This window comes from Dermochelys coriacea, chromosome 7, assembly GCF_009764565.3.
Source record: "Dermochelys coriacea isolate rDerCor1 chromosome 7, rDerCor1.pri.v4, whole genome shotgun sequence".
In the NCBI taxonomy this organism is placed as follows: Eukaryota; Metazoa; Chordata; order Testudines; family Dermochelyidae; genus Dermochelys; species Dermochelys coriacea.
The window spans coordinates 113,487,796-113,514,720 of NC_050074.1; the positions used below are offsets into that span (position 1 = coordinate 113,487,796).

At 41.2% G+C, this 26,925-nt stretch overlaps 1 protein-coding gene across 4 annotated transcripts in view; it reads right to left on the reverse strand.

Annotated features, from left to right (window-relative positions):
• ATRNL1 (attractin like 1) overlaps window positions 1-26,925 on the reverse strand; it is a 1,048,037-nt gene that overhangs the window by 669,646 nt on the left and 351,466 nt on the right. For 3 of the 4 annotated variants that reach the window (XM_043518640.1, XM_038411471.2, XM_043518642.1), the window contains 2 exons: window positions 25,324-25,542; window positions 19,209-19,346 (listed from right to left, as the gene is read on the reverse strand). In XM_043518640.1, coding sequence (XP_043374575.1) covers window positions 19,209-19,346; window positions 25,324-25,542 — 357 coding nt within the window. Of the gene's footprint in view, window positions 1-7,160; window positions 7,833-19,208; window positions 19,347-25,323; window positions 25,543-26,925 lie in introns of those variants that run through there. The other variant, XM_043518641.1, reaches the window with a different exon arrangement.

Here is a 26,925-nt window from a genome sequence, read left to right on the forward strand (position 1 = left end):
CAACAGTATACAGATGATACCCAGCTATCCTTCACCACATATTACTACACCATCTTCTGCCTTGTTGGGGGTCCCCGAGACGTTTCCACTTGATTCCCCAAGAACTCAGTTTGACTTATGCCAAGTTCCTTATACATAGGCGTAAACTACAAGATGGCCTAATGCTTTGATGAGATCAGCTCATGGTCAAAGAACAGCAGGCTGAACCCAAGCAACACATAGGTGATGCTGGTGGGCAGAGGAAAGTGTTTTGAAGAATTTGTAGTCATAGTGCCATCTCCTTCGGTTGAAGATACACACCCACAATTGGTCAATTCAGTCTCTAGTCTGGAGTACTCTTGGATTTCATGCTGACACTAAGTTCTCGTATAGTAAATCCACGAGTAACACTTTCAGCCATCTCTGGTTCTCCAGGAGACTCCTATTTACCTGGTGGTGTCACAACCAGGTCATGGGCGGTCAGACCTAGTGGTCAGAGTGGGAGTCAGGCTGAGTTGGGTACCAAAGGGTCAGAGTCTGAGACAGGCCAGAGGGCAAACCAGCAGTCAGGCATCAGGAGGAAGGCAGGGTCAAAAGCCAGAATGTCAGCTGTTTCACGCACAGGATCTGGAGCAAGATAGGCAGGAAGCCTGTATTGTTGCTCAGACAACTCTTTGTCACGGTTTCCTGGTTTACTTACCGGTGCCAGCCAATCAGTGGTCTGCGAGGAGCTGCCACGCAGGTTCTGCTGGATGGTACTTCCTGCTGGGCCCAGCCTCACAGGGTCCTCCTGTGGGAGCCCAGCCTAAGCCACCTAAGATGAGGTGGAGGTGTCAGTGGCCCAGAACCCACATGGTCCCAGGTTCAAGTCCTGCAGGTTCTTACAGTTGGACAAAGATCTAACCTCAGCTATTCATGCCTTTATTATCTTTTGACTTGACTACAGCAATGCAATACACCACGCATGAAACTGTCAGCATTTAGGAAACTCCAACTAGTATAGTACGTTGCAGTGCATCTCCTCAGCAACACAGGCTACTGTGAGCACATCACATCTGTGCTCTGCTCTCTACATTAGCTTCCCATAGAGCTTTGAATCAAGTTCAAGGTATCTTCAAAGCACTCCATGGCCTGGGCCCAGGATATCTAAAAGTCAGCCAAACTCTGGAATAAAGTTCTGGAATAAATGGTTGAGAACTACGATACTCTGGCACAATGGAACTCTCAACAATAAGAGTAAAGCTTATCTGTGTGAGAGAAAGAACTTTCTCCAAGAGTGGTCCAAGTTTGTTGAATGAATACTACCACTGCTAGAATACCGTGTCCAGTTCTGGTGCTCACAATTCAAGGAAGATGTTCACAAATTGAAGAGGGTTCAGAGAAGAGCCACAAGAACGATTAAAGGAATAGAAAATATACCTTATAGCAAAGTATCTACATAGGGAACAAATATTTAATAATGGTTTCTTCAGTCTAGCAGAAAATGTGTAATGTGATCCACTGGCTGGAAGTTGAAGCTACACAAATTCAGACTGGAAATAAGGTGTAAATTTTAATAGTGACAGTAATTTAATCACTGGAATAATTTACCCAAGGGTTGTGGTAGATTCTCATCACTGACAATTTTTAAACCAAAACTTCATGTTTTTTCTAAAAAACATGCTCCAGAAATGATTTTGGGGAAGTTCTATTGGCTCTGTTATACAGGACGGAATAGATGATGTCAAGGGTCCCTTCTGGCCTTGGAATCTCTGAATCAAAACTGCCCCGGAAACTGAGGGCCATTACCAACCTCACCACTTTCTGCTGCAAGTGCAAGGCACATTTCTTTGTCCTTGCCTTCTCTAACACACACATAGCAACAAGTACAAAACAAAAAATCTACCAAAACAAGGCACTACACAGCACATGTTTCTCCCCCAGGGAGAGAATGAGAGAACAAACACGGGACAGATATGTAGTCACATTGCTAGGGAGGCAGTATTCATGAACAAATGACATAAGAACAGGCTGTTAGTGGCCCACAGAGGGGACCCATTAAGCCTGGTAACACTATATTGAGGGAGGTGGAGGCTCCTGAGTTGGAGGAAATGTGTATGAGACCACTGAGAACTTGAAACTGTAGGGTGAGAACATATGGTATATAGCCCTAAATAGGAGGATGTGCAAGAATTCCTGCTAAATGTATCCTTATGGAGCAGATGGGAAAGCCTGATAATTTTACAGCTAGCCAACAGACCAAAACAGCAGAAATACGATTTTCATAGGTGCCCAAATAGAGAACCTCTTCCATTCTGCTTTGTCAGTCACACTGTCTAGTTGAGGCTTTTTTTGTGATATTAAAACACAAAACAAACAAAAACTATGGACCAGAATGTCCAAAAATAGAGCTGAACTTTCAGTGGCATTTAACCAGGCAGCATTCAGGCTGTCAGATGCAGGATCCAGTCATGGTTCTGTGAGATTGTGTTGGACTGAGCAGGTAATGTGATTGGGGGCTGCACTGACAGATTGATCAGATCCAAGTTCAAGAATTCTCTGGCCCATGTTAAGACTACTAAAATCACTGAGCCTCTCATCTATCTCAGGATTCTTGGTACCAATGGAAACAGCCAGAAGGTGTACATCAATCCCAGCATCCAAAAGAAGACGAATAGGTCTGGATCTGCTAAAGACTTCTGAATGTCTGGCTGGTCCAGAGCCACTAGCATAATCTGATGACAAATACACCTTGTTCAAGACAAATGGCTTCCTGAGAGAATGGGGATGACCTTTTCTCCCTCATCAGTTGAGATGATGCATCTTGTGTCGGCTGTGGTGTTGGCTGTCAACACTTGGATGTGAACCCCTGCAGTGAAGAAAGGAACATTTAGCATGCCAGGTGGATGGCTGTCTTCCAGAACATTTATGCACAGACAAGCTTCTTGCAGATACCACATGCTCTGAGTTTGTAAGTGCTCTAAATGAGCTCCACGTTCTAGAGTGGAAGCATATATCGTAAGAGTTTTGGTTCGAAGAAGTGAGGAGAAGAGTAGTCCCTTGCAAACCTGACATGGGTCTGTGACAGAAGCTGGGAATGGGCAGCGGGGGATAGATCACTTGATAATTACTACTTCTGTTCATTCCCTCTGGGGCACCTGGCATTGGCCATTATCGGAAGACAGGCTACTGGGCTATATGGACCTTTGGTCTGACCCATTATGGCTGTTCTTATGTTCTTATGCTATTAGCAGCTACAAATAGAGCTCCTTTTGGGAGCCAGCACCCTGGTCACTTACAAAACACAAGGTACTGGGTAGTTACAGGAGGAGGGAGTGAGGTAGTCTGACTGGGTTTGAAAGGTTAGTAGTGATCAATTGCACTTGTAGGGAGTCTTTGAAGCTACTGAGGTAATTAGCTCACCAGTTGGATTGCTCGGAGAAGAAAGCAAGCAGCTTAAAAGGCTATGCCAGTGAACAAGTAGGGAGGTGCCTTCTATCTACTACATTGAATTGTACCTGGAGCACAAGGCGAGAAATAATAATAAAGACTCTTAGGGAATTGGAGACGCCCCTGTTGGAGTGTGTGCACTTTTTAATCACTAGGAGGGCTTACCAGCCTGGGTTTCCAGGGTGGGAAGGGGGAACTTGCTTACATGGTCTCTCCACTAGCTTAGCAGAGGATTTCCTGCAGGTCACTCACCTGCACACCCATGTTATGCTTACTTTGCGGATAAACTGATTTCACCACCCTTGCTTGGAGAGTAAGTGAAATCTGGCGAACTGTACCACATGGGTACAGGAAGCCATATGACGCAAAAGCAGGTGGTTGACAAGGTCCATTATAATTTGCAATCTTTCTTGTGGGAGATAAGCCTTTGCTAACCTTATATCTAATATGCTCTCATGAATTCTATGCTTTGAGTTGGAACAAAAGTGGATTTTTTTCTATTTATTTTAGGTCCAGAGTAGCAAAAAGCCCTGGGATTACATGGGCTGAACTAGTTATCTGATGGGGTGATTTCCCTCAGATGAGCCAATAATTGAGATACAGGTAGACCTTGATACTTTGCTATCTCAAGTAAGCTGCGATAGTGGACAGGCATTAGGTGAAAACCCTCAGCACTATGGAAAGACCGAAAGGCAGGACCCAATAATGTTAGTAGTTATGTAATTACTAATGTTAGTAATAATGTATATGAAGTATTTCTTGTATGCCAGATGTATGAACAGGTTGAAGTAGGCATCATGAAGGCTGAGAGCCACAAACCCATCTTGAGGAGATTATAGAGGTCAGAATCATTATTCTGAAGTTGAAAATGGACACAATCATTGTCACATTGTAGGTCCAGGATGCGGCGCAAAAGCCCCTTCTTCTTGATGTTGACAAAATAATGAAAGTAAACCCTCATTGCCCCTGAACTCTAACGGCATCTCCTCCACTGTTCTGAGTTGCAGAGGGAGTCTCTCTCTTGTATTAACAGTGTATCAAGAGAAGGGTCCATAAGGACATGTAATGAGAGGCCTGGACTTGACATGACTCACAGCCATCTTGTGTATAGATTTAGCATAACTGTAGACATTTTATATGCTCAGCCACCATAAGTTGGAAAGAAAACTAGAGCAGAAGGAGAAATCAGCCTTGATAGAAAAGTATCAGCTGCAGCATTACTAACAGGGACAGACTGATATATTCATAAACTCATGAGAATGGGGAAAGAATGGACAAGCTAGTCTTGAGTTTCTGCAGCTTCTTCCTGATGATAAAAAGTATAAGGCTTTGCTGTTGCAAATGTATTCCACTAATAAAGCATAAAGATAAGTAGACCTTGAGAAGTTTTTACTAACTTTGAAAAACACAAAAGCTAATGAGTAGGCAGTCTTAAGCATGTGAACCCCTGTACAGTGAAAATGATTGGTTAGTGATTTTTGCACAGACATGCTTTGAGTAAAATAATTGGTTAGGGTATTGATAAGAAGAATCCTCATTTTAACTATATAATGAGGATCAGGAAATAAGATCATTGGAACTTAACTCCAGGATACAAGTCAAGACCAAAGCTGCTCGGATTTTTAACTAGACTGTGTGGAAGCCGAAGCCCTGGACAAGATTGGATCCTGACTGGACACTGGGAGGCATCCGTCCGCTTTATTGGGAGTGGTGTGCATTAGATGCTTGGCGTGTGTATTCTGTTGATTCATTGATAATTGCTATTAAATACATGTGCATGTTTAAGAATACTTACTGTGTGATAAAGGCTCCTTTACTGGGACAAGGTCCCGTTAACCCATAGAGGGCCATTGGGCTCTGGGAAGGTGGTCAGAGCCCGAAAATTGTGCAGATTACAAAGGGGCAGGGAAAGAGGGTGAGGGGTGGGAAGAGTCTGGAACTGTATGAAATACGCTTTGTTGAAAAACTGTAAGACACTGGTCTTCAGTGATGCCAACCTTGAGCTTCCCAGAAAACAATTGCCAAAAAGGGAGACGAGGTATAGATCCTCCATAATTTCAGACAGGCTCTTAATTATGGTGTCAAACCTGCTAGGAAGAGGAAGCACCACAGCTGAGTAAGTGGCAGAGTGTTGCCTTCATTGGAATCTGTTTCTCACTCAGTGGTTCTGATGCCCTCTGTATGTTATAGTGCCGGGGAATGCGGGGGAGGGCGCCAGAGGAACACTTTCTGAAGGAGCTTTGAGGTTTCTCTTTGAGGATGGAGTATACAAAGCCCAGAGAGTGCATGACAATCCTAGAATCTTAACAAATGAAGGGCCTCTTCAGACAGGAAATTGAAGAGGTCACAGGCCTCAAAGAAAATATTCCAATAAGTGTTCGAAACTCTTTGTGTATCCTCAATGACTGGAGCCAACAGGATGTGGCCATGTTGCATGCAGCACTGGCAGATACCTCCAATGTAACAATGTAAAAGTTGGGGCAATCAGCTACCCTCATACCTGATAAGAGACCCTGTCACAGGATAAAAATAAAAGTACTCACAATCCTTGGGATGGACTTGGTACATCTATCTTCTATTTTGAATGTGGTCAGTATTGATACTGGAGTCTGTCACAATTCCTTTGTAGAATTTAAAAATCCTTCATTAATAGGATCATACCTACTGGGCTGAAGGACTGCAAAAATGTCTAGCAGCTTGGGTGATTTCTCTTAAACTACCTCCAGATATATATATAAAACCTGGATGTATATCTGATATAGTGGCTGTCTGAAACAATATAGTGGAGGTATATATAGATCTCACTATATCAGACAGCCACTATAGCATCTCAAATGAATTTTCAAAATTATTTAAAAAAACACCTTGCCTAAAGAAAATTACAAGATGATAAGCAGCTAGAGAAAAATTCTTTAACACTGACAACTAAGTAGATGATTAATTTGAAAATAATCCTAACAAATTTTGCCAAGATGACACAACATTGTTCTCAGCAGTCTTCCACTTTATTTTCCAAAAGAGATTTCTCCCATTACCATTACATTTTGCAGAACTCTTTTCACTCTATTTGTTCTAAATTTCATATTAAACTGTTTCTTTCTCCCCTCTTCTTATACAACATATGGCAGAAAAAAAACCAGAAGAAAATGTAGTAAAGAGCACCGGCAGAGCAAGCCAACATCAGTTACCATCTCTCAGCACTAAGAGTTCCAGAATCTTTCATTTCCAGCTATTCCTTATTTAGAAATTACTGTTTAATTAGGAATTTCCTGTGTCCTTTAATTGCCACTTATTTTAATTACCAAATATGTAACTTTAAACATCAAGAGTCCTAATAACTCAGGTTCTCAAAAGCCACTGATATATAAACAATACAAAGATCATGTATTTGTTCATATTCTACTCTATACAGATTCTTTATCCCACGCTCATCACCACGGTATCTGAACACCTTCTCGTAGTACATTAAGCCATGTGACTAACGGGTCATGTTTTTTCTTTCATCCTCTCCCCAGCAGGAAAAGTGTGTATAATGGAGTGCTCTGGTTTAGATTTACACACACAAAAAATTATATGTTAAAAATGTTATGTATATGTTAAAAAATGCAAGGTCAAAGAAATGCATCTTGAACTTAAAACAGAAGGTGATGAGATTTGTGATAGTCGATAGTTATTATGGCAATTCATTCCTCTCTTGGGGCGGTCTGCAAGAAAGCTCTGTCTGAAACAACAATATCCATACAGTCAGTTTGACAAATATGTAAATGTTGTATTAGACTGCTAGGCTCTAGATTTACATAAACATGACATTCTGGGACATTCATCGCACAATTTATAACTGCTTGTGCAATGGATGAGCCTGATCCTACAGCAGTTAATCACATGAGTAAGGGCTGGATTTGCTAGTTTGTTCATCATGTACTGTTTATTTCACAGAAATATTGCAAACCACTCTTGGCAAGAGAGTGAAACTGTATGTTGTCTTGAAGTATATAATAATAATTTCACATTTTGGTTACTGGTTAGTATCATGGACATCACAAGAAGATTTAAATTATCAATGCAATTTTTAAAGAAATACACAAAGTTTTCAACTAATACAAGGCCTGATATCTGTAATCAATAAGAATCCAAGGTCTTATGTTCATTTAAAACTTGATTAAATGCCTTCTGTCATTTATTCCTGAACTTTTATACAGAAGTCAAGCTGTGTAGTAAATACTTAAATCAATAACCGAAACAGCCAAGCTATGCATCTCCACAATGGAATGTAATCAGGAATTGAGGAAATACACACATCTATACAAGAATCATATATTAGGCATGTAGAAATACAAATGAAGAACACATAAATCCCAAGAAAACCATATGCAGTCTTATGCATGAGGTGCACTGAAGCAACAACTTTGTTGAGTATTCATGGACTAAATAGAAGAGAGGCACAGAAAAAGAGAGAGAGATGATTGACATTAGGCATATGATTGACATTAGGCATAATTTCTTTCCAAGCAAACATTCTAGATGACAATTAATTAGAAAAAATTATGATCAATGTCAGACTACTAAACATCAATTCCCAACAAATGACATGCTAAGTTCCTGACACGACAACAAGTTAGAGTGGATGCCAATCATTAAGTGTGCATCAAAAAGGAAATCTTTTCAATGATACAAACAAAACTGCTACAGATTTCAAAATATGTAATTTGTAAAATCAAATAGCACCTATAATAAAGTGCTCAAAGTATGGGCAAATATCGGTAGTAGTTTTTTCTTGTAAACACATAATTTGTTTGAGAGATTTAGGAACATATTATTCTTGCCCAAAATTCCCTCTCTGCAATCTAGATGTCAGATCCCAAGGAATCTTTTAAGATGACTAGCAAGACTGCAGAATTTATTTGTTTTCAGCACATTGTATACTTGAATGAAAGTCAACCCCTTTAAATATATTTCCAGAAAACCTTCAGAAACATAATTTAAATAAAATACTTTTTCGTAACAATTTATTCAGCCCACAGTAAATTAAAATCTGATAATAAAATACAAAGTTTTTCAATAATATATTGCTACTATTAATATATCAGTAATTTGAAACTATTTGTAATATCATCAGTGTCACTGGATCGGCACAGGCAAATGCTGTTCAATGCCCATACTTGCAGAGTCTCCTTGCAGTAGAACTAGTATATTTCCATTGTGCAAACTTTGGGATAGATTCTGGGGGTGCCAAACAAAGGCGTGAAGCCACTTTCCTTCCTTGTAAGGAGCCTTGTGGGATACTTGCACAGATGTATATGCAGGATTGGTTCAGGCAGGGATCAACCACCTTGGGAAAAAGGTGGGGGAGGGACTGAGGGATTTGTTATGTTACATATATCTTCTTCCTTTTAAGCCTGTGATGGATGTAAGGAGGTACAGGGGCTGCTCCAGCTACTTAAAAATGATGCATGCATGATTCTCCTATGAATCTTCCCTCTTTGACAGGATAGGGATAGGGAGGACGAAATAGATATACTCTATCTTGACTTTAATAAGGCTTTTGACACAGTTCCATGTGACATTCCCATAAGCAAATTAGGGAAATATGGTCTAGATTACATTTTTAGGAGACAGGCTCTCAACATTTTTCCAAAGTAGACCACACTCCCACCCATTTGTGATCACCCAGCACAACCTCTTCTCACACTCACAATTTCCCACATCCATGCGGAGATTACAGCAAGTAGTTAGGTAAGTGTTTTGTCCCTTCTTAGAAGGAGAGTCTGGATGTCCAAAAAAAACAGCTTGAAGAAACTGTACCATCTGCCTAAGGATCCCTACACCTCAATCCAGCCAGGAGGGCCCAGGGACAAAAAACTGCTGGGAGCAGCCAGCCAGAACTGCAGCTGACAGCAGTAAAGAAAAGCATCTAAAGCATGGATCTGCAGCCTGTGATAATGTCAGCCACCTCCCACTGGTTTTTACAGTTTCTGCTACGGACATTCTTTCCTCTCTGATAATTGGCATTTTAATCCCACTCCCTCTCTCAGTCTCTTTACTTCAGTCTCACTCCACCTGCCTTCCATACTCCCTTCCCCACCCCCTCACAAAACACGCACTTCCTCTTTTTCCGTATCCCCTCATTTTGATGTCCTCGCTATGGACCTTGCCTCTCTTTTCAGCTAACTGCCTCCCAATAAAACCAGACATTAAAATAAAAAGAGCCAAACAAAAAAAATCATATTTCAATCATGACATTTGCGAACCACCACATTGTTCATCTTTTTGCCCTTTTTTCACTTTGTCTATTTAGATTGCCAGCTCTTTGGGGCAAAGGCTGTCTCTTATTCTATGTTTGTATGGTGCTAGCACAATGGTTTTACAATCTTATCCTAGGCACTGTCACACCATAAATATTATTAGTATTTTTTGTTAATTGAATTACTGGAGTGCCTAGGAGCCCGAGCCAGAGATCAGGACAAAGGTAGTGTTTTGTCAATTTTCTCTGGGAAGAAATTGGCAAGATGCTGTGCAGAGAAAGAGGCAGGAGGAAGGAAGGAATTGAGGAGTGGGTCAAAAGTTGGGAAAAAGGAGTCTGGGATCGTGGGTGTGGGATTCAATAATGCTGGAGAAGCAGAGGGTTTTTTGCTAGGAACTGCAAGAGGAGAGAATAAATTGTAGTGTTCATGGGAGTGTTCAGCCAGAGACATGCTAGAACAGGAGCATAGAAAGTGCATGCTAAGTGTAAGTCAGGGCAGATTTTGTGATGGAAGAGAAGGGCAAAGGAGTCAAGGAATGGGAGATATTTAGGGGTGGGATGGATATTTAGGGGTGGGATGGGTCATCAACATGGAAGCTGAAGTCCCCGAGGATGAGTGCAGGAGATTATGAGAGAAACAGAGAGATCCAGGAGTTGAAATCAGAGAGGAAGGCTGGTGGTAAGGAGTTGGATGAATGATAGATTACAATGACAGGGAAGGGGAGAAAAGAGTCAAAGGCACAGATTTTCAAAAGAGGAGAAAGAGTGGGAGTGGGAGGAGGGAGAATTTGGAAGCAGCAGAAATAGAAGAGGAGAAGCCCAATACCACACCATAATCTGATCCAGGACAGAGAGAGTGAGAAGCAGACACATCTGAAAGAGAAGGCAGCTGGATCATGTCAGGCTAAGCAATCCAGATCTCTGTGCCAGTCGAGAGACAGAGGGTTTGAGATATGAAGAGGTCATGGATGACAGATATTTTCAGAGATGGAGTAAGCATTCCTGACACAGCGAGAGAAAGAAGGAGGGAAGGAGAGGGTGGATGTGAGGTTAGGAATGGTGGCAAAAGAGGGGTAGTAGTGGTGATGGGGACTGGAGAGGGAGGTGCAGCGGAGACAGAAAAAGGGTGGAAGGGCAGGTGAGGGTTGAGGCAAATGTCACCAGAGGTGATGAAGAAGCAAAGGAGGGTGTGGATGTGGAAGCTGAATTTGTGCTGGTGGAAGGAGAGGGGAAGATAGGGAGGGAGAAGGGAAGAGAAGCAGGGAGAGCTTATGGGAACCGTAGGGGGGAATGGTAAAAAGGATGTGGAAATAGAGCAGTGGGGGGAAGACGGGCAGGATGGATATTGTTATACAGAAGGGTGTGGTGAGAGCTAATGGTGAGTTGTAGATAGACCAAGATACAAAAAACAGTAAATAATAATAATAATAAGTAATGCAACAGCTTTCTGTGTTCATCAGTAAGTGCTCTGCCGAACACCACTAGAAAGTTTGGGAGCCACTCTAGTAAGAGTAAAAGGCAAACCTCTCAAAATATTGAAGGAAACAATACATCAATGGATAGAATCAGCAATAACAATATCTAACCCTAAAAGATACATAAAGTCTCTCAATAACAATCATCTTAATTTTTAAAGCATTCTGAAGCCTAAATAACCCTTTTAAAATCATGTCTACAGTAAAAAAAGGACTCTAATAGTAATATGTAACTAGGACTGATGAAAGAAGTGGTAAAATTTATCATTTTACCAGTCTTATAAATTGATTTTAGCCATTATTACATTACACATAATTCAATGAAGGTGACGGAATGCTTATTTGGTTAGATAGTTAATGTATCCCTGAAGAATAAAAGCTACTTTAATACATCACTTTGCTATAAAGGTGCTATATACAGCAAAAGAACATTTTGTCAACTTCAGGAAATAAGAGAACTATTAAGAATTATTTAAAGCTTCATAAAGCACCACAAAAATGTGCAACTGTCAATAAGGGTAGACATTAATCTTTCCATTCCCTTGAACACATTTTCACTGTATTGTGCTTCGGCTTACCAGATGTGCAGTTTCATGTAACTGGGACTGCATGTTAAATTGCTGAGGTAGAGGTGAGAGCTTTAGAGAACTAACATCCCTTGAGGGGTAAGGATCCACTAAAAGAATCATCAATGCTACAGGAGAAAAAAATGTCACCTGCACTTTTCTATACAGTTTGCAGCTGCCAACCTGATCCTCCTTCCACTACCACAAAGACTGCTGAGATTAAAAATATCCTCTTATTTCAGATATAGGGGAGGAGCTATTATAGGCTTTAAAACCACTAGTGCAAGGGAAAAAACCACCCCAAGGCAATAAACAAATACCATCTGGAATAAAAGATCTCTTTTTCACTCCAGTGGGAATCCTCCAGTGCAGCAATTACAGAATTGAACAGACTCAGTAAAATAGGATGACTTGTAACCTTTAGCAAACTAGGCTCTTTTGATCAAACCAAGCATGAATAAAACAATAGGAGCTTGTTGTTGGGTTTTAATTGGTATTTTTTCCACGACTGAATACTTTCAATCTGGTTGCTACAAAACCAGCTTGCCACTTATGGTATATATTACATCTAAAATCTGAAAACAAAATCATGGGACATTTGCATTACTTACGTGTGGGGAAGCTACATATAAGTTACGTGGGTCACACCAAACAAGTGATGACATCATCTTTATACCACAACATTATGCAGGCCAAGATCAAATCACATAGTCCTTGGAAAGGGGAAGGAGGGCTTGTGCAGCTACTTTTACCAACCTTTATTCACTGAGAATAGACATTGAGATAATAAAAGGTTTCAGAGTAGCAGCTGTATTAGTCTGTATCCGCCAAAAGAAAAGGAGTACTTGTGGCACCTTAGAGACTAACAAATTTATTTGAGCATAAGCTCTCGTGAGCCACAGCACACTTCTTCGGATTTCCACTGAATGCATCCGATGAAGTGAGCTGTAGCTCATGAAAGCTTATGCTCAAATAAATTTGTTAGTCTCTAAGGTGCCACAAGTACTCCTTTTTTTTTAAGATAATAAAGTTACATGACAACATGCCAACAATAGTCTTGGTACCGTACAAGACACAAGAGGACATAGCCCCTGCCCAAGAAGTTTATAATCTTGATAGCAGGTTTAGATTATGTTAGATAATGGCATAAAGATCAGTTTCCTTCTGCCTGGAAATGCAGCTCTATTTTTAAAAACACTGATTTTAAAACAGCATATGTAACCCCCTTTACATACGTTTATGTCAAATGTGCTCAGTTTCCACATTAATTTATTTCCCCTGGCTGAAAGGCCTACAAATGAACCTTTGAAAAACAAATTAGATTCTTTCATTCTTCTGGATCATCACTGTTATTAAAGGTTTTGCAGTAAAGTCCTTTGTGACTTCTGTGCAACTGCCATGGTCTTCAAATTATGATCTCATTGAACCTCTGTAGATCAATTACTTTCAATAGGATTGCAGAGATATAACTGATTGGAACATAGTTGTTGCTAATGCACTGGAAGAAATAGAAGATAGCCCCCATCCCTCTTAACTGTGCTAATTTCTGAGTGGCAATAAGAATAGAAAGCACTAAAGTCAGTAAATATGACTATGAACTGTGGAAAGGCACCTCCTTCACCTCGCAGGGCTCAGCATTTCCCACTCTGGTGGTGGAGGCCTGGAGTAAAGTAGTCTCACTCCAGAGAGTTTTCAAGGCATTACAAGGTGGCCCAAAAGAGTACTCTTCAGCCAAACAAAAAGAAAAGTTCCTAACACCAGAAGGGAATAACACCTCTCCTTGCCCCGTCTCTGTGTTGTTGCTTTGTTACACTAGTCTCTCGGTGCCAGTCATCCCTCAATCAGTCCTTTAGTAAGTTGTTTCCCCTTTAGGGGGACAACAGCCTTCTACCCAAGAAAAGTCTTTCTCTGTGCTGTCATTAGCCCTGCTGCAGCTGGTCTCTCAACTCTCTTCCTTTTCTCTAACCAGAAGAAGGTTTTTTTAAGGTCACAGGCAGCCCTTAATTGGACTCAGATGTCTCTAGATGACCCGAGATAACCTCTTTTCAGCTTACAGGGAAAAAATGGTTACTTAGCTTCCGTAACTGTTGTTCTTCGAGATGTGTTACACACGTTCATTCCACTCTAAATGTGTATGTGCCCTGAGCACAATCATTGGAAACTTTTTGCTCAGTGGTAACCACCGGAACAGCTCGAGTGCCCTCTGCGGCGATGCACCATTAGTACTAGTATAAACCACCCAGCTGACCCCGTGCCCCGTCAGTTCCTTCTTTCTGGAAAACTCCCATGTAGAGACACAGGAGGGCAGGTCATAGAATGGGTATGTGCAATACGTCTTGAAGAACAAGTTACAGAAAGTTAGTAACCATTTTTTCTTCTTTGAGTGATTCCACATGTGCATTTCACCCTAGGTGACTCCTAAGCAATTGAATAGGTGGAGGAATCAGAGTCCATGGACACATGGACTGCAGAACAGCTGAACTAAATTTGGCGTAATCTCTGGAATGCTGAGTGATGGCATAATGGGACAAGAACGTGTGCACCGATGACCAGGTCGCTGCTTTACAAATGTCCTCAATAGGGATTTGTGCTAGGAATGCTGCTGAGGATGTTTGTAACCTTGTGGAATGAGCAGTCAGGTAAGCTGGGGGTGAAATACCTGCCTGATCATAACAAGTGCAAACACATGAAATAATCCAAGACAAAACTGTCAGTAAAGAGATTGGGAGACTCTTCATCATGTCAGCTACAGCTCCGAACAGTTGGGTGGACCTGTGGAATGGTTTAGTTCTTTCTATGTGAAAAGCTAGGGCTCATCTAACATCCAGTCAGTGAAGACATTGCTCATTCCTATTTGCATGCAGCTTCAGGTAAAATACTGGTAGATAGATTGCCTGATTGCTATGAAACTGCAAAACCACTTTCGGGAGGAAACTGGGATGAGGGCATACATACACCTTATCTTTAAAGAAGACTGTGTAAGGAGGCTCTTATGTAAGGGGCATGGAGTTTCATGACCCCTCTGGACAAAGCAATGGCCACTAATAAAACCACTTTCCAGGAGAGGCATAATAAGTAGCAAATTGCCAAAGGCTCAAACAGTGGTCCGATAAGCTTCGATGAGACTAGGTTTAGGCTCCAGGGGGAAATGGCTCTCTTACTTGAGGGTATAACCTTTCTAGGCTTTTGAGGAATCGGATAGACATGTCATTTGAAAAAACGGACTGGTTATGCACCTGATGGTGCAAAGCTGATATTGCTGCAAGGTGAACATTGACAGAAGAGATTGCTAAACCTTGTTGTTTCAGGTGCAACAGATATTCAAATCTGTCTTGTATTGGTGAATGCATGGGCAAGACTCCGTATTGGGCTGCCCAAACAGAGAACTGCTTTAACTTCGAGAGATAAGTAGCCCTGTGGAGGGCTTTCTACTATCTAGTAGAACCTGTCTAACTTGGTCTGAGTAAGCCTGCTCTATAGGATTTAACCATGGAGCTTCCAGGCCGTTAGATGAAGAGAGCTCAGATTCAGGTGAAGCAGCCAACAATGCTCCTGGGAAAATCAGGTCTGGGTGCAATGGAAGCAGGATTGGAGTCGCCACAGAGAGCTCTAGTAGGGTGGAGAACCAATGTTGGAGGGCCCATGCTGGGGCTATCAGAATAATCCAATCCTAGTCCCTCTTGATATTTAGCAGCTCTCTGTGCATCAGTGGGAAGGGGGGAAAAGCATAGTAAAGATGTCTCGTTCAAGGTAGCAGAAAAGTGTCCATGACAGAACACGGATTGTGGCCTCAAAGACAGCAGAATTAGTGACACTTTCTGTCATACCTGTGTGCAAACAGATCTATTCGGGGAGTTCCCTCACCCCTACTGCTGGAAAATGTCTCTTGCCACATCTGGGCAAAGGTGAATTCATGGTGAATAGAGAAAGACCTACTGAGGTGATCTACCAGCTCATTTCGCGTTCCCAAAAGGTAAGAGGCCTCGAGGTTGACTGAGTGGGCTATGCAAAACTCCCACAGATGCACTGTCTCTTGACAAAGGAAAGAAGAGCAAGCTCCTCCTTGTCTGTTGACATAAAACATCACTGAAGTGTTATCTATGAGAACAAACAAGTTTCTGCTCATAATGTGGGGCAAGGCGGCCTCACAGGCCAGGTGAACAGCTCTGAGTTCCCTGATGTTGCTATTGAGTGAAAGTTCTGCCAGAGACCAAAGGCCCTGAGTTCTGAGGGGCCACAGGTGAGCTCCCCACCCTAGTGCTGACGCATCTGAGACCAGGGTCATTAATAGTTGAGGGCATATAAAGAGAATGCCAGCACAAATTGAGTGGATCTAACTATCAACAGAGGGAAATAAGAACCTGTGAGGATACCATGAGTACAGTCTCCACATGGTGGCAGTCTGGAGAGTACACTGAGGCCAGCCTCGTCTGGAGGGGTCTAAGGTGCAGCCTTGTGTGTTGTACCATGTACATGCACAAGGCCATGTGACCTAAAAGCCTCATCCAATTTTGGGTTGGTGTGATTGGATGACCTTGGAGGTGTGTTATCAGGAATCTGATTGATTGGAAATGTCACTGGGAGGTGGTGACTCTGGGAGGCCCTGGCCTGAGTAGAGTCAAACACCACTCCAATGAACTCTATACTCTGCACCAGACCAAGGGTAGACTTTTCTGCATTTATCAGAAGGCCTAAGGCCTTGAATTTCGACTGGATGAGTCAAACATTGGACACTACCTGATCCCCGGACCGGCCCTTGATGAGCCAGTTGTCTGATAATAGTAGACCTGCACCCCATATATCCTCAGAAAAGCTGCCACTACTGCCATACATTTTGTGAACACTCGCAGAGCTACAGACAGGCCAAATGGGAGGACCATGAATTGGTACTGTGAGTGGTTCACTACAAATCTGAGGAATCTTGTGTCTTTGGTATATCTATATATGAAAATAGGAGTCTCTTAAATCAAGGGTGGCATACCAATACCCGGGATCCAGGGAGAGGATAATGGATGCCAGTGTGACCATGAAGAAATTTATTCTCTTGAGATAGTTATTGAGCTGACATAAACCTCTAAAATCAGTCTGAGACCTCTTGTCTTTTGGGATTAGGAAATAATGGGAATAGAACTCCTTCCCTCTTAAATTTTGAGGACCTGTTCCATCACTCTCACGCAAAGAAGAGATTGAACCTCCCTCCTGGCCCAGAAGTTCTTCATGATAGTGGTCCCTGAAGAGGGATAGTGAGGGAGGGTGGGAAGGAGAAATGAACTGAAGGGTGTATGCCACTTCCATGGTACTCCACACCCAACCATCTGTGGTAATACTGGAACATGCATTGAGGAAGTGTGAAAAGTAGTTTGCAAATAAAGAAGAAACAGGGTCTGGCATCATGGGAATTGGTACAGCATCCTCAAGTGTCCCATCAAAACACCTGCTTAGAACCCCCTGGATATCTGGGTGGGAGGCAGGTATTGACGTTGAGGTAGAAATGGGTGGTTGTCTATACCTAAAACCCCTGCCTCTGTTTCCCTGCGGATCCTGACAGGCAACCAGAACAGAGTACCAGATGGGCTGCTGAGACTTGTAATGCTTCCTTAAAGGAGCTGGTGTGTACAATGCAAGGGACTTAAGGGTCGCTCTCAAGTTTTTTAACCCATGCATCAGTCTGTTCCGAAAAGAGCGAAGCTCCTTTGAAAAGTAGGTCCTGAAGGGTTTGCTGGATCTCCTGCAGGAGTCCTGAGGACTGTAGGCATGAACTCCTGTGCATGGCTACTGCTGAAGCCATGGACCTGGCTGCCAAGTTAGCCGCATCCAAAGCAGCTTGTAATGAGGCATCGCCACTGATTTTTCCCTCATCCACCAGTGAGGAGGACACTTGCCTAGCCTCTTGTGGGAGTAAGTCCTTGAAGTTCTGCATGGAGTCCTACATGTTAAAATCATATCTGCCTAGCGGAGAATACTGGTTTGCAATTCTGAGTTGTAACACCCCAGTAAAATAAACTTTCCTCTCAAACAAGTCTAATTTCTTTGAGTCTTGATTTTGGGCTTGCACCCTGATGACCCTGCCTTTCTCTCTCATTGGCAACAAATACCACCAGGAATCCTGGGAGGGGATATAGCAAATGGGTGAACAGTAACTCAACCCTGGGCAGGAAAGTATTTTTGTTCTGCCCTTTTTGACATGGGGGGGAAAGGGATGTGGGGGGATCTGCCACAAGGATCTTAACAGGGTCCATGATGGCCTCATTGAGAGGCAGGGCTACTTTTGAAGGGTCTGCAGTGGCTAAAATGTGGGAGGATTCTTTCACTATGATTCCACCTATATGCCCAGATTTAAGGCCACCCTCTTCAACAATTCTTGATGAGCCTTATAGTCATCCAGAGGAGGCAACCCACACTTTTCAGAGACTGCCTCATCTGGGGAGGAGGACAGCACCAGCTGTGGAAGGAAAAGCTTCTTTCTGCCTCAGCAGGATTCCATTGAGCCAACTCTTGCAGTTCGGTACAAGGCTTGATGGGACAATGCTTCTCTTCTTTCAGAGGCCACCAAATAAGATGGCCTGGAATAAGCCCTGGAAACTGGGGCGGGGGGAACCATGGGTTCCAAAAGAGATACTGGACCAGCATAGGTCGCCAGTGACCTTCTAGCTATGCACTCGATGGTACTGCTGTGCCCAGGCCGATGGAAGGGTAGAAAGGACTGTGCTTGGAGCGCACACACACCTAGAGTGGAATGTGTATGTGCAATCACTTAAAGAAGAAAGAGCCTTTACCATTCTAGGGCTGATATATCTGCCATCCACCACACCCTGGTAGCTGTCTAGTCTGACTTTGTCACAGAACAAACAGAGGGCAGATCTGTTGAGTAAGCAGTTGCCATATTACAGTTACTTTTCAGAGAAAATCTTGCCTTTATAAAAGTAACACCTATTTGTTTTATTCATTAGAATGAACATCTTGTATGATAAACATCTTTCAAATACACAAAACTTCTTTTGGGTAAAAAGAAAATGATTGGAGTTAGACTATACCTAGCCCTGTACAAGCACAGAAGCAAAGGAGGAGAGCACCTCTCAAGCTCCCTGCTGTAGCTCTCTGTAGGTACCCAGAAGTGCTCTGGTTATTGAACCCAAGGAACATAGGGACAGCAAGAGTCCTGCATGACAATGGCAGCAGAATCCCTTAAAAGTCAGGAATGGTTACGCTGTCTCACATCGACCAAGGCATATTACCATTCTCAAGCACAATACTTTTAGGTATTACTACCAGTGCATAGCTCTTCTCCCCTGCCCAATATAAGCTGTGTATTAAAACCACAATCTTACTCTTAGTGTTTATATATAAAATCAGAATTGTTACACAGTGTTTTTAATGTGAAGATTCTCCGAGAAAGCAAAATCTGGACTTTGAATCACAATGTTAGCTGTCCAGCACATCTATAATACTATATCAAAATCATGTCATTGATACTTTCACAATGCTGAAGGTGTCTTTTGATTCTGGTAGGATACTTACCTGTACATTGGCCTCCATTTGTTGGATCCCCGTAGTAACCTGGCATGCATGTTTCACACTGTTTTCCTGTAGTTAGGTTTTTACACTGGTCACAAATATTGCCACTGATGCAGGTGCTATGCCCATTACACTGGCAAGCTGGAATACAAAATAGAAAAAGGCATTACCTAATTTGCTTCTGAGAACAAAATTATTGTGAGTACAAATAACTAAGAGAAAAAAATGAAAACAAACTTCAAACGACAAAAAATGCAGAAGATTGCCGTTCTGAATATTTTAATGTTAATTGCTGACCAGGATATATATTAGGACAGTGGTTGTTAGGACCCCAAAGTGGGTTGCAGCCCCATTTTAATGGGGTTGCTGGGGCTGGATTAGACTTTCTGGGGCCAAGGGCTGAAGCCAAAGCCTAGGGCCATGCTTAAGCCCAAGCCCCAGCCCACTGCCTGGGGCTGAAGGCCTTGGGCTCAGGCTTCAGTCCCCCCTCCTGGGGTCGTGTAGTAATTTTTGTTGTTAGAAGGGGATCGCAATGCAATGAAGTTTGAGAACCCCTTTATTAAGATAAATTAACACAAAACCAATTTAAAACAGTATTGTGACAAAAATTCACAAATGATCAGAAATGTTAAATATATAGATTCCAAGGCCAAAAGGCACCAATGTCTAACAATTAACCATCTAGTCTGACCTCCTGTATAAACAGGTTATAGAATTTCCCCAAAATAATTCCTTGAGCATATATTTTACAAAATGTCCAATCTCGATTTTAAAATGGTCACTGATGATTTTCAAATTGGCCACAACCCTTGGTAACTTTTCCAATGTTTAACTACCCTCAGTGATAAAAATTTATACCTTGTTTCCAGTCTGAATTTATCTAGCTTCAATTTCCAGCCCTTGGATTGTGTTATAGCATTCTCTGCTAGACTGAAGAGCCCATTATTGTATATTTATATCCCATGTAGATACTTATACCTTAATCAAGTCAGACCTTAACCTTCTCTTTGACAAGCTAAACAGATTCACTTCCTTCAGTTTATCACTATATGGCATGTTTTCTGATTCTTTAATCATTCTCACAGCTCTTCTCTGAACAGTCTCCAATTTTTCAACATTCTTCTTGAATTGGAGACACCAGAACTGATGCAGTATTCGAGCAGCAATCACAAGAGTGACTTGAGGGCTTGAGGGACAGTCTTTTGTCTCACTGACACTGACTGAATCCAGACCTCATTCATAGTTCAAAAAAGCTTCCTTCTCCTCTGCCATAAATTCTACCCGTCACTCATGAAGACTTCAATATCGCTAATCAGTTGATTAACCAAGAATTAACTAAATCCTAGACACCAGTAGCACCCATTGTGAAGAGCTCTTGGACTACAGTGTTGGGGAAAAAAACAATCAACAAACGAACAGCTGAATACAGGTTGCTATAGGGGAAAAAGGACAAATTTTAAAAACAAGTCCAGGGCCATCCTAGTTTCCTTGAAAGGATTTGGCCCTATCATTGAAGCTGGGGCACGGAAAGCTCTGAGATACATTAGAACCACTTTAAGTGACTCCAACCCCTGTTCATCAGGCCTGGTGAAAATGAGAACCACTGAATTCACCAATGACCGAAATCATTAATATTTGACCCCAAAAGTGTGTTTTTAAGAAACCATTTGACACTAACAAGCTTGCAAACTACCACCAATCTCTAACCTCCCTTTTCTTAGGAAAACTTATTAAAAAAAAGTGGTTATGCCCATTCAACAAAAGCATCTAATGCACTCTACTAGCATATCTGATCCCTCACCATCAGAACTCAGCACACAGAGAAAGAGAGCCCTTTAACAAAACTGAAAGAGGACCTCCTTATGGCTGAAGACAGAAGTGAAACCTCAATGGTCATACTGCGCAGCCAGTTTACAGTTTTCAGCACAATCAATCCCTGAGTTTGCTGACCTGTCTACAAGACTCAGCAGAATAGAAGTTATAAAAAAAAAAAAGATTAAGATAATTCGTTTCATATAGATCCGAAAGAGTGCTAATGGGAAATTGTTCCTCTTTCACTAGAGCCTTCCTGTGTGGACTATCAACAAGATAAAGCCTATTCTCCCTCCTTTTCAGTACAAATAAGACCCCTGTAAGAAGCTGTGTGATTATATAGCTTACCCTGCCACCAACATTCTGACAGCACCTAATCATACATCTCTTCAGTCAATATGGCTAGTGCCATCACACAGATGACACAGTAGCTCCAGGAGAAGGTTCTGAAAGAACAACTATCAAATCAGGAAGATGGAAATGGTACAGTTATGAAGAGTAAGGAAGCTTACCAAGACTCTCGCAGCAACCTGTCAAGAAAGCATCTGTTGAGATAGCGTGTACTGGAATCTTCTCTTCTCTTCTTCATAAAATGGCATCAACAATGCAAGAAATGCTTCCACCACCTCTGAATTACTGGTAGACCTACATTCCTTTCCAATGAGGACTTGTCAACTGAGATCCACACATTCATCACCTCAAAACTGGAAAACTTTAGCTCCCTCTATTTAGGCCCAATCAAAAACTACACTTGTGCAAGACCAGTCACAAAAGCAAGTTTAATGGGAAAGGACAATCTATTGGTTAAGGATGAATTCAGCTCCTGGGTCTGCTACAGACCTCCTGAGTGACCTTGAACAAGTTAAAATTTCTGTGTCTCGGTTTGTCCATCTGGAAAATGAGAATAATATTTCTCTGCTTCCAAAGGTGGTGTAAGGATACATCTATAAATACCTAGGACACAGTACAGAGATGGAGGCCATGCAGGCAGAAATACCCAGCTCACTCCACTGGTTCCTGTTCATTTCTGGGTAAAATTCAAAATCCTGGTTCTAATTTTCAAGAACCTCAACCTGGCTGTTTAAGCGATTGCCTCTCCATACCAAGAAAGCAAAGTTGTCAAGGGTTACAGAAACCAAAAATATAAGGGTAAAATGTTTGTTGAATCAGAAGCACAACAATCTTAGCTACTGGGCACCAGGCTGTGGAGTACTCTACTGAAAGAGATAACAATGAGCCGCTTATGAGAATGTTTTCAGAATCCAGCATAAAACATACTCATTTTGTATCACTCTACCCCTAATAACAGGTACTGAAGACAAAATAAAGAGAAAGAAGAGAAAAAGACGGAATGAATTTAAACAGTGTAACTGTACCCTCAGTTGACAAGAGCAAAGTCCAATTAAAATCCATTTCAAAACTCCTCCTGCTTTTGTTATTTGGGTTCAGCATCTAGATGCTATGGTGACTGGTATTCATAAATAGAATAGATAAATTACATGGATTCTCACTTAAGAGTTAACAGGTTTGCAGAGTAGGAATTTAGCAATTTACTGTGCAACAACCAATACCACTCTTGGCTGTGAAGCTATGAAACCTCTTGAGTTTACAATTGCCTCCTGCTTCAGCAGATGTGCCTGTAAATTCTTATAACCAAATATCTATGCAGTTAACTTCCTTAGTATGCATGTGCACTGCCTCTATTTTTACCATGCTAGCTAACAAGTTTTTACTGTGAACCATCAGTCTCACATTTTCATAATATTTTTAAAACAGATTTTGTTCAGATTTAAAAAGGTATAAGTTGTTCACTTAGGCCTAATTACATATGCTGCTTGAAATTTTCAAAGTTCCGTTGTTTCTTAGGTATCTCCATCCCTCAAAATGACTCTTCTTTCCAATGGAGAAAAGTTTTATATTTTTCATTTTTCTGAAAATCCATAATTGATTAACCAATTTTTCCTCAATTTTTCTAAAAATATGCACCTTCAGGCAGAATTTCAGCACAAAAGTTTCTAAGCATGTGAAAACAGGAAAATTGAATGGAATATTGTTTTATTATAGAGAGTGCACCTGCTGTAGTTCATTGCGTGGCTGTTTAGAGCTAGTTTATCATAACTCATTGACATTAAGAATATATTAAACTTTTCCTTTGTTTAACTCTAAATTGGCTAGTCGAGGACTGGAGGAAGCTGGCCCTAATCACAGGACAGGACTCAAGAAGGTAGGTTGTTAGCCTCCTGACCCAAGGGTAAACAAGGTTTGGAACTCAGAGGCCAAAGAATCTGAATTTTGAAAAGACATAATATATACGACCCCACATACTTGTACTTTAAGTATTCTGATCTTTGAGCAAATTATTCCAAGAAACCTGATAGAACTGAGGGTGGGGTGCCTGCAGAACCAAACTTTGCCACCACAGGGCAAGATCTAGGATCATTTCCTCCCCCACCTCCTCCCGCTTCACAGTGTGTAACATTCTTTCATAACAAAAATCCTGCAGAACACCTACCACTATAATATAATCAAAGAAGACGTCTATGCCTGCAAACCAACAGAGTAACCAGCGTAACTGAACAACTGTACCTGAATGTAGACCGAGTGATCAGTGTAATTCAGAAGGGTCCTCATCAGGGCTGGCACTAACAATATCATAAAATGTTGAAGGACTCTCGGGTGCCAAACAAGATCTTATAGCCAAAATGTGTGCTGACACAACTGCCATCTGCTATGTCTCCAGGAGAAACACAGAGAGATTAACAAAGATACTCAAGATGAACTTGGCCACTGAAAGATCACACAAGTAATACAGCAGCACCATTTTCATCAAACCTGATCTTGTCATCAACACAACATTATGACTGATAAGAATTACATTGAAGTATTGACAGTAGACATTGGTGACATTTATATCACATCTGTCTACAAACAACCATGCAGACAATTCAAGTTCACTCGCCCACATAACCTCTAACATGACAAAATGCAGGTGATGGTGTCAAATGGGGCTATAGTAAATTGATTAAAATGGTGAACTAGTTCAATTGTGGACAGATATGCACCACTTGAGCTTAATTCAAGACCACAAACTTGCGAGTTCTTTCAACAGCAGCCGATGGAAACGGTGCTACAATCCTGATCAGGCATTTGGCAGCAACAACATAGTTGGTTCATATAACAAACTTAGTCTGAGTCTGATTCCACATTCACTGGCCCATTGCCATACAGATCAATGAAGCCATAATACCAAACTCAGTACCATTCTGGCTACACTTTAATTTTAAGATGCCATTGTAAGAAAGATCAAACCAACAGCACAAAATTATGACCAGTTTGTCATCGTGGTGCACACTGTCTCAAAGAAGCACTTTCCATGAGACTGCAGAACAAACTACATGCCAGGACTAATGTCCGAGTTATAGAATTGGCACACAAAATACAAGTAAAAGTTTGAAGAAGACCCATTCGCTGAGGATACCATTGTAGCTAGTAAAGAACTAGCCTCTGCACTAATGGAGGAAAACAGAAGTCACAGCAGAATCTAACTGAAAGCATGGACATGATCCACAGCAACAAGAAATCATGGATAACCATCTGGAAACTTAACAATTATCCAAGGAAGGCAGAGCAACACTATTACATTACCACAGACCACTTTGTCCCAAAAAATGGCAGGACACTGAACAAATAACCCAAGGCACAGTGTAAGTGGTAAGACTACCAAGAGAATTATAATTTGGGGGCATAGAACACAATGACCAAATTAACCTCCAGAATTAATGTCCTCAGAAATGGCAAACCCGCCGTTCTAAATGACATTTGTACTGAACAAATCCAACACTTTGGACCAGCAACAAAAAACTGGTTACTCAAGTTGTTTCACACATGCTTAACCACATACAAAGTGTCCAAGATGTGGCAACGAGCACATGTTGTGACAGTCCTGAAGCTGGTGAAGGATGCAGTGGAGCCAAAGAACTTCAGATGCATATCACTACTATGTCACCTCTACATACTAACGGGCATCTCATCTTAAACCGCCTATCGCCATTTGTTGAAAGCACCTAATGCCACAGCAAACGGGATTCCATGAGGTAAAACATGCACTGGTGTCAGCAGTAAGACCCTGTATAAATGTTAATTATGTTATTTAAAATAATTGTTGGTATTGTTTGTGTAGCTATATAAATAGAAAAGCAATCAAAACCTTACATGCTGTAGATCTCATTTGACATTAAGAGCTCATACACACTATTCAAATAAAGAAAATAAAAGACAAAATATAAAATAAATCAGAAGTTCTTACCTGGACAGTGGATGAAAGACCATTCATAATTTTTCTCTTTTGGACAAAGATTAGTGTCAAGAACCATTTCATTGGAGTGCACCCCAACAAGCTTCACTGGCCCTCTTGAAGATCCTTCCACACAATGCCCTTTTCCTGTATTACTGGGATCATTGCACCATCCACATCCAGGCTGTTCCAAACACTGCCCACAGGTCCTCAATCCAGAGCAGTTTTGAGCTGTATTATACAAAACATAATATTAATGCAATTTTTAAAAGATGTGTACTATCCTAGCTTACTAGTACATTTAAAGGGGTCAATAGATTCTATTATAGCTCTCTTCTCAGACTCATAACTTTCCAAAAATCTTTTGAAAAGAACATTTCCATGCTTGGTCAGTAAAAATGTTTTTTAAAAATTGTATTTTGGGAGGCAGCAAAATGAAGGTTATCATCAAAATAGATAATTACCAAAAAAAAAGAAAAGATATGCTGTACAGCACCATAGCGAACTGAATATAGAAATAATTTGCACAATAAAAAACCCGCTCAAATTCTAAGTAATGATCAAAGGGCAAAAAATGCGGTGGATTAAAGAAACTGGATTCTGCAAAAATAATAAAAAGGTGTCCTTGCAGCAAGAGAAGATTTTATTTTATTTTATTTTTTAGGGTGACAGTAAGACGCTATTCCCTACTTCATGGAACCAGATTCTCATAGAAGCCACATGAGGATTACATAACTATGCAGCAAAAGGAAGTCTTGCACTATCCAGAGGCAGAGGATCAATTTTCAGTGCTCTCTCTACCAATACCCAATAGAGCTATACACACACTTTGCTCCAGATCGTGTAACCATTTACATTGATACACATGTACATAGAGTTAAGCACATGCATGTTTGTAGGATCAAGGTCTTGGCTGAATAGGAAAACTACAGAATCAAATTTGAAACAAATTCTGATTATTGATCCAAATCACAACGGGGAATGTTCAAATTGTGATCATTCAAACTCAAACCCATAAATTACTTTGAGCTTCAATTACCAAAGGACATTGAGTATTTTGGATTTTTTACTAAATACTCTGCCGACTCCCAATGATAATCTTTGAGACATACCATGAAATATGCATTTAATAAAAATATTCCCAAACTACAGATCAGAATTGCATTTCATTTTAATGAAGCTCCATCTTATTGTCTCTTTTCTGTAAAAGCAAGTCAGCTTTCATTTACTTGGGTACTAAAAATCAAATCTCTCTTTCTCCCCCACATTGTCATTAACTGAGTTATTCAACTGTGCTGTTACCTATAAATCTTTACCTCTAAAAAAATTTCCACACAGCATCCTTTCATTTAATTTAAAATGAGCATGTCTCCCACAAGCAGTCTTCCTCAAATGTGGAATACCCAGTTTAGAACAAATAAAAGTTCATGTTCTGGAGTTATTGGATTCTTTTTAAGAAAACAATACCTCAGTGGGTACATCTACACAGTAAAAACAAACCAAAACAAAAAAAACCTGCAGCAGAGACTCTCAGAGACCACATCAACTGACTCGGCTCATGTGGATGTTCGGCTTGGACTGGAGACCAGCCTCCGTGACCCTCCCCCCTTGCTG